Here is a 9418-nt window from a genome sequence, read left to right on the forward strand (position 1 = left end):
GAATAAAAACTCCACTTTAGCTTTATCTTTAGAGGAAACCATATTGTCTCTTTAGTTTTGGTTTAGCTCTAAACAAAATTGCCTCATGTCATGTGGTTGTGATTCTGTCTCATTATAAGACCAGATTTGTAAGAAAACAGAGACTTTGATCTGCAAAGAGTTGTTCAAACTTTAGCAAGAAATGTTAAATATACTAAAAATGTAAACACTATGGTTTATTTGAGTTTTAGTGTGTACTAAATAAAAGCAAATGTTTGCTAGCTCAATTTTAACTTCAATGCCTCTAACATTTATAAATACTGTTCTTCATTGTTTGCTGATTATACTAACATAAAAAAGAGGGGGAAAGTGAAATAAAAGCCCAAGTGAGAAAAAACGAAAGGCCATCATTTTATGATTCTAACATCCTAAATATGTTCTTAATGGAGAAAAGTTGGAGTTTGTATATGTTTCCTAAGAACGAAATGGATTCATGTCTGCAAAAAGAAACCAACTATTAATAAGTTAATATTTTACTAGTTAAAATTATACCATTTTACTGTAAAGGATAGTCATTTGTTGATTTAGGAAAGAGCTAAAATCTAAATATCAACCAATGTTAGGTGAAAATACTACTTGCTATTGAACTCCCAAAAAAGGCAGTCCACATGTATTGCAAATTCAAACTGAAAGTCAATAATGGATTTCATAAACTAAAGATATTTTATATCCCCTATCAACCAAAAAATTTTATTGATAATAGGTGAATGAACAAAACATAAATTTATTAATAAAGGTTTCCTCTTTACCTATTTTATATAAAATTGGGGACCTTCATGATATATGTAGTTACTCTAAAAATGATACTGGAAATGATAATTTAGAGCAGTGCATCTCAGCAGTCAGGTGCTTGTGGATTGTATAGAGATCTTAGGATGCAGATTTTGATTCTTTGGATCTGGGTGAGCCCCAAGACTTGGCATTTCTTGCAAGTCCCTCTGCCAATATTGTAGTCAGAGGACCATACTCTGAAAAGCAATACCCTTTAAGTGCCTCCAATTAAAAAGCACAAATTCTTGACTTTCTTGCCACATTAAGCATTTATACTTGTGTACAACATGGACATTTAGGTTAGACATTGGTAATTACAGAGAAAATCAGGCTCTTTTTCTTGGATAGGATCTATAAGAAGTTCCTATAAGAAGACCTATAAGAAGAAGACTTGTTCTGAAAGTTCTACCATCAGTAGAAAGGCCATGTCTTATACCAGCACCTCAGTGCTCCCCTTCCTGCACAAAGTTAGACCTAGACAGGACACATTACAAGAGGCATCAGTCACCCCTCTTGTGGAGATGGCCCACCATCCCCAGGCCCACTGCCAAGTGGAGAATGCTAAGCAAAGAGCTTGGCAAACACAAGATCCTAAAGGGAGGTTCTATTGTTGTACACCTTGAAATTGTGTCTTCCTCCACGTGTGCTACTGCTTTAATGTATTTTACTCAATTTCTGCATCAAATTCATTAAATTTAAATTGGTGTTTCAACTTTCCAATTTTTTGTTCCATTTATTTTGACTTTTCTAACCTGAACACAAAACATCTATCTAGTTATACCTTTTTTTTAGTTTTTTTATTTTAATTTTTTAATTGACACATAATAGATGTATGTATTTGGGGGGCACATGTGATAATTTAATACGTTGATATAATTTGTAATGATCAAATTGGTATAATTGTGATATCTATCACCTTAAATATATTTGTCTCTTCTTCATGCTAGAAACATTCAAATTATTCTCTTCTAATTATTTTGAAATATAAAATAGAATATTGTAAACTAATATCACCGTACTTATCTATCAAACACTAGGTCTTATTTCTTCTATGAAATGGTATATTTGTACCTATTAATCAACCTTCTTTTGTCCTCTCCTCCCTCCTACACTTTTTGGCCTCTGGTAACCACCAATCTACTCTCTATCTCCATGAGATTAACCATTTTAGCCCCCACATATGACAGACAACATACAATATTTGTCTTTCTGTGCTTGGCTTATTTCACTTAACATAGTGATCTCCAGTTTCATCTGTGTTGCTGCAAATGACAGGATTTCATTCTAGCTTATGGCTGAATAATATTCCATTGTGAATATTATACCACATTTTCTTTATTTTGGCTACTGTGAATAGTGCTACAATAAACACGGAAGTGCAGGTATCTCTTCTATGTATTTTCTTTCTTTTGGCTATACACCCAGTAATGGAATTGCTGAATCATACGGTAGTTCTCCTTGTAGTTTTTGAGGAAGCTCCATACAGTTTTCCATAGTGGCTGTACTAATTCACATTCCTTTCTTTCCTTTTGTTACTCCTCCTCCATGTGCCTTTGGCAAAGTTTCAACCACCTCCAAATAAGTGTGCAAACCAGAGATGTTAGAGCCTTCAAGAGGTGCTATGCACTCTGATTTTCCTCTCCCAGTGATATTTGGAAGCAAGTGAGATTTTAAGTATGAGTATGGATCTCAACAAATGAATGGACTGTGTAGCACATTCAGGTGGCCACTCATAACAGTTTTTGAATGAACTTGCACATGCAAGAATATTTAGAGAAACAGATTCTGTCTTGTTGAGAAGTAATACTCAAACCAAATATTTTATGCTGCTGTGATATCATCACCAAACTATTTCCCAGTTCCCTTCACCTGCAACAGATTCAGATGGCTAATTTAGTGACCACTGTGGTTTGGCTTCAGACCATGTTTTATGGACATTTCCACGGTTTATCTGAGAGTTCCCAAATAGTTTGCAGTCAGTCCAAAGTTCTGTGACACAGAACACCCTTGGATACCTCCAAAAATAAATCCAGAAGTCTAAAGGGTTTTTCAAGGGAAATTTACCATACATGTTAATTGTCGGGACAACACTCTGCGTAATGATTTACACAAATAATGACCTAATGAACATTTGTCACATGAATGAATGCAGACCTAGTATAGATTGGTCTTTCAATAAGAACAATGATTATGTCTTTTTTTGTGCACACCCATTATAAAACACATGTTTCTCATTTATTAGGATATCAACAAATGTTTGTGAATGAAAATACACAATTGCACTAGGTTTATGCAGTTTTACCTTCACGTTCAGGGTGACTGAATTGACACACAATATCTCTCTACCAATGAAAAACAAAAACTATTTTGATAACATGTTATTTATTATCTTGGTTTTGTGGACATGACCATTGAACATATGTAGACTAGAAACCCTACAGGTAGATGGAGAAAAGCCTGAGTGGGTGTTTCATACTGTATCGTAGACTGATTTCAGACTATGTTATAAGACCATCTTAAAACTCACTTCTTCCATGTAAGTTTTCAATGGATGTCCTTCACTGGAGCCTTCTTCCTAGAGGTAAAGAGGAAGAGAGGTTGAAAAATTTAGGAGAAGGGGAGAAAAAGAATGAAAATATCATGAAGAATAGTGAGATCTGAGAGCAACACCAAATTTTCACTATCCACCACCTTCTCAGCTGATACTTGAGGGATTATCAGTTTGTCAACTTCTTACTCTTTGAAGGAAATGATATTTTTTTCAAGACAACAAGATAGCTTTTAGGTGGATTTAGGTCATGTAAACAAATAACCAGCTAGAGTAGCTAACTAAATCTTAGGACAAGATGCTAAACAAATTGTATAAAATTTTCTGTTATGAATTTCATAAATATATTCTTAGAATTAGATTAAGCAAAGAAGTCACAAATTGTATTCTATACATTCGTGTGAAGATCTAACACATGAACTTAAAAATATTTTATGGAAAGAGGACAGATCATTAACCTTTATATCCAGTCTTTATAGCCAATCCTTCTTAGCTTACTAGTATGTAATTAGTAAATTCCCCATTATTTGTGCCTTGTACTAGCAGTTCATTGAGCACTAGCATTAACTGAGATTTAAATCATCGAAATCTAAAACGTCAAGTTAAATATATATCCCTAACTCATCTAAGCATCGTTAGTCAAAATTGCCAAACAACTTGTCAGTGTGGATAAATTATAATTTTATACTCCATGGCCACAGATATTTGGAAGTAAATTCTGAGATATCATGAAATGATAAATTCTAGAACACCATATGTGTTTAAAAGACAACTAAATAATGTGCATAAAGCTTACATTTGTTTCTATAGGATATTTTCTAACTGTTCAAGTACCCTTACATATATTATCTTATTGAGGGAAAGACATCCTTAGGCCAATTTGATACTTAGGAAAATCGAGGCCAGGAAGAGTGGCGGGAAGTGCTTAAAGTCAATGAGCTAGGCAAAGCATTGCTGGGACTCGATTCCAGTCTGATGCTCTTCTACGTCACTGAAATAAAAAATTTTAAAACATAAATTAAATTCATCTTAGTTTAAAAAAAAACTTCTGATGTATGGACCAAAGCATTTGGGGGAAGGGGAGGGGAAGCATGCTCATGCCAAAACAAAAATTAAGCTAGGAATCAAATGCTGATATTCCTAAAAACTTAGAAATCACAGGTCAAACCACAGACGTGATAGTATTTCTTCCCAAATGATGGTTTCCACTAGTGAAAAATTAATATGTTGTAGTTTAAATGTTTCCAAATGCTTCCAAGATTGTGGGATTTTCAATGGATAAAATAGTGAAAGAGATAAGATAGTTCTATTTACTTAAACTAAAGAGTAAAATATTTGGAAAAATCAAATCCATATAAATCCTCCAAACTGTGAGAAATTTATGTCAAAGTACCCAGAGAGAGGTTGAAACTTACTTCAGATAAACTACGTTTTGGACTTGAACTTGCTACACTCTCTCCCCTCATTTGAACAACTAATCTAAAAAGAGTGCTACAGGTTCTTCCAGTGTGGCTTTTCCATGTGACGGAACTAGTCCCTTTGTGTGCTAATAATCCCTACCCCTTTGCCTGGGTTGCTAGGAGTAAGAGGACAAGGCGGCAAACTGCCTGGAGTTGTAGATGTGCTTTCTGGCGCAGCCAGCATGGGAGGCTTGCCTGGCTCGCTTCTGAATATTTGAGGGCTAAGAGTGAGATGCAAGAGAGAAGATCCTGGGAGCCCACTGAAGAGGGCGATCTGTTTCCTTTGAGCTAGAATGCAATGGTTTTTCCAATTTGGACAATTACAGTCTTCTGCTAAGACCTGTGGTTACTGAGGGTTTTCTTGATGATCAAATTTAAATAAAGCAGCCTTCTTGAGAGCTTTGCTGCTTCCCATAGTACCAGATCTTTTCAATATCTACACCTTAGAAAAGGAGAAACCCATACAATAGCATTTGTTTCAAAGGCCATATGTACTACCCAAGTTTGGCTGCTACCGTCATCCAAAAATCACAGTTGTGGTGGCCCTGATGAATGAGGACCATAAAGAAAAAGACTCTAGGAGGAAAATAGAGAGGAAATTAACACTTTGCTGAGGTGATAACAAACGTGACACAAGGCCAAATGGACAAAGCAAAGAATAAGACATCAGAACCTCTGATTCTTAGGGTCAGAAGAGATGGCCCCAATCAAGAGACTTGACCCACTATGTCTGTCTCAGCTTCCCTGTTTCCAACATGGGACCACCGAAATGCTGACATTCCCTCCTTCTCCCACTGGGGGCGCTAATGAAATAAAATCCCTTTCAAAACAAAAAGATATCAATTTCAGTCATCCTTTTCTTAATTTTAAAGAATTAGCATTTTAAATATCAAGTCGGTTTAACAACATAATATTTTGGTAATTACCTGGAAATGAATCAAAAATGCCCAAATGCAATTTCTCTTGAAAAGCAAAGAGGGAAAGGGGGTTACAAGGGAGGCAGACAGGGGCATGTGAAGGAGAGAAAAGACAGAATACATAGAAATTAGGCCTTAAAAAAAAGGCAAAAAAAGTTATTCCTGAAATGTGGTTGCACTTATCACGAGTTCTAAATATAATCACAGTTGAGATAAAAATGTTTTTGTTTTTTTTTTTTTTGAGACAGAGTCTCACTCTGTTGCCCGGAGTAGAGTGCCATGGCGTCAGCCTAGCTCACAGCAACCTCAAACTCCTGGGCTCAAGCAATCCTACTGCCTCAGCCTCCCGAGTAGCTGGGACTACAGACATGTGCCACCATGCCCGGCTAATTTTTTCTATATAGATTTTTAGTTGTCCAAATAATTTCTTTCTATTTTTAGTAGAGACGGGATCTCGCTCTTGCTCAGGCTGGTCTCGAACTCCTGACCTTGAGCGATCCACCTGCCTCGGCCTCCCAGAGTGCTAGGATTACAGGCGAGATAAAAATGTTTTAAATGTGAATTAGAAAATATATTGTAAACTCAGAGGAAAAAAGGGGGAAAAGAGACTGATGTAATTACTGCTTAACATGTGACATGGGATAATGGCTGCTAGGGATGAAGGCTCTTGTTGTTCCTCTGGATATTTTACAGTTAAGGAAACATTCTCAGTGAGATAGAATATCCTAGAAAAAGAGGTAGGACTAGACTCACATTCTGCTGGATCTATTGCCACTTTTTATTATACCATGCTTCTCTTGTTTCAATCAATAAGTGTTTTCTATTCATCCTTCACGAATCCTTAGATGAAATGCAAACAGACTGGCACTTGCATGCAGGCTATGTTTATTCACAAACATTATATGTCTAAGACCTCTGGTATTACTTTCCTTTTTTAAAAAACGTTTCATGAGAACTCTACCAGTATGATCTTCCTTCCCACTTTTTTCCAATGAAACTAAACAATAATCCTAACACAGAGAGCAGCATCTTAAGAAGTACCTACCTGATATATTTGGAATGCATAGAAGGATGAGTTCTTGATAGGAATGGCCAGTGTATTTTTAAACCCAAAGGGACTCATAAAACTTCACCCATAATTTATTCCACAAGTACTTATTAAGCACCTATTTGTGCCACATACTGTGCTAGGTGCCGGGACAAAGAGTTGAACAAGAACTAATTCTTAACATAAAAAGTTTATCTTGAGAAAACAAATATACAGGTGTTTAGAAGGCAGGGCAACAGTTACTTCATGCAAGTAAGACCAAGATGCTATGGGGGAAAAAAAGAAGAAAAAACACCAAAGTGTTTGTTTATTTAACAAGCATGTATTGAGAACTCCAATGTGCTGAGAACTGTTGTAACCACTGCATACATGTGATGAAGATGACAAAGTGAAAGGAGTAACAGAGTAATGACTGAGGAAATTATTTTTAAGCTTAGTCCTGAAGACTTAGTCAATTAGGCAGATGAAGGAGCTGACTAAGGAGAAGAACACATATCAGAAAGAAGGAAAATTTTGTGCAAGGGCCTAGACACAACAGAGAAAATATATGAAACCACAGGTATTACAATGAGGAACACCAGTTATACCAGGCACTAAAATGCATACTGTATTTTCAGATACAGAGATATTAACATCATGGATCACTTTCTAATTTCATACTACAATTTCCTGCAATATAGCTGCTTATATGATGAGTATACATTGTGTTTTCTAACTGCATTATTACACAGGGTTATAAATTGTTGACAGATGAGGAAGAGATTGGCAACCACTTGGCAACCACTACAGGCAATGAGTATTATTGATGTTCAAGAAAACAGGCAGTGATCAATTTCCATTAACAAAAAACTAGGCGCAATATTTTAGAAACTCAGAAATATTTGAAAAACTCAAAAGACTTTGAAATCATTGATATATTGAATAAATTAATAGTTATGTTTGCTTTCAGACCTGGATATATGAACAGACCCTGTTTCTGTTTAAATGTCCCATGTCTTTTCATATTAAACTTAAAAAGCTTTTTGAAAATTTGTCCACAATTTTCTGAACAAATGTAACACCAGTACAGACCATCTTTCTCTGAAAATGACACCTTTAACCAATAGAGAAGATACTTCACTGCTTTAGCCTTGCTAAGGACCAAAGATAATGGCATTTTAAGATAAGATGTTATGATTCACTCTGAAATTTACATTTTTTCTTCCAGTTTTTCATGTTAAGCTAAATAATTCCTTTAGTGGTAATGCTTTTGCATTAGAGATTTACCTTAGAATGAAAAAGAGTAGGAACAATTATGTTACTAATGACTATTACTAAGAGTGTTAAATTTTAAATGATTTAAGACATTTTAGTGTTCTTTCTTGTTTTCTGAAAAGTGACTATTCAGTTGCAAAAGAGTATTTTTATTCTTCCCTTTCCTTCAATAACATAGGAAAAAGGGAGAGGGCAAAGACAGAAACAAGAGGCTCCATATTTGGAAAAGGGGTGGCTTTTATCAGTGGATGTTGGACAAGAGAAGTGACGGAATAAGAGGAGCTGACTGTAAGAATGAATGGCTAGTGTTAATGATTTTTAGTTGCACTGACTCAGAGAATGACTGAAATATACAGTATTAATCAATTGACTTTAGAAAGATCCACTTAACATTGAACTAGTTATTGTACCAGCCATGTATCTTCTCTGATATGTGTTTATCACTTTATCATATCAATGATTAATATTATTTCACTATTATCATGGACAAAAAGTAGTATTCATCCATTCTTTCTAAAACAGTTTAATGTGTCAACACAGCAAATTATTGGGCATGAGGTCTTGGAGAGTCACAGTTTTTCTTCCAAAGCTGAATTTCCTCATCTATGAAGTGTGGACAATCGAGCTATGGGATTGTGTTTCATGTAAGATAATGGATGAGAAAGAGTATTAAAAATATCAAAGATTTAGGCAGCTGTACGGTGCTGTACTATCATTGGGTAAATGTGTGTATCTCCATTGACCTACTCACCTTCTGGTTTCCCTGCCTCCTGCCTTGCCGAATTATGTACGGGTCTATGAACTTGCCAGGTTTCTGTCCCCACATCTACTTGGGAGCATCTCCCCTGCACCTCCACCTTGCATTTCAAGTCAGGAAGCGAGCTCTGTTCCCTCACTCAAATCGTTATGTGTTCCCTTTACACTACACATATCTTTTTCAAAGCACTTATCACACTGTATTTTAATCACTGGTTATTTAGCTTATCTTTCTTATTTAACTATAAGTTGTTGGAGAGCAAAAATCGTTTTTATTAATTTTTGCTTCCTAAGTCCTGGTACAAGATAAATATATAGATAAAAAAATGTCTGAACAATGAACGAATGAATGAATAAAAACAAATTGTAGATCTCAGCTAGCTCTGGGTGTACACAGAACCTATATGAATCATAAGGTTTGTAGGAAATAGTAGACTAAGAGAGCTAAGTCGCTTTTGAAATCAGTGAGTAGATATTATTGCTGAATGTGCAATAAATCCAATGAAGAAATTACTAATTACTTGTAACTTACAAGTAATTACTGATCATAATTTTTACCTTAAACTATAAGAATATATAGTGATGAGTATATTTCTATTTTTTTTTGAAATTTAGTGCTATGGAT

At 35.3% G+C, this 9418-nt stretch overlaps 1 protein-coding gene across 1 annotated transcript in view; it reads right to left on the reverse strand.

Annotated features, from left to right (window-relative positions):
- Positions 1-9418, reverse strand: part of LOC105825360 (chromosome unknown open reading frame, human C8orf34) — a 403699-nt gene that overhangs the window by 74794 nt on the left and 319487 nt on the right. The window contains exon 10 of the mRNA XM_012663110.1: positions 3338-3385. Within this exon, the coding sequence (XP_012518564.1) occupies positions 3338-3385 (48 nt within the window). The remainder of the gene's footprint in view (positions 1-3337; positions 3386-9418) is intronic.

Source organism: Propithecus coquereli, unplaced genomic scaffold (assembly GCF_000956105.1).
Source record: "Propithecus coquereli isolate 6110/MARCELLA unplaced genomic scaffold, Pcoq_1.0 Scaffold8, whole genome shotgun sequence".
NCBI lineage: Eukaryota > Metazoa > Chordata > Mammalia > Primates > Indriidae > Propithecus > Propithecus coquereli.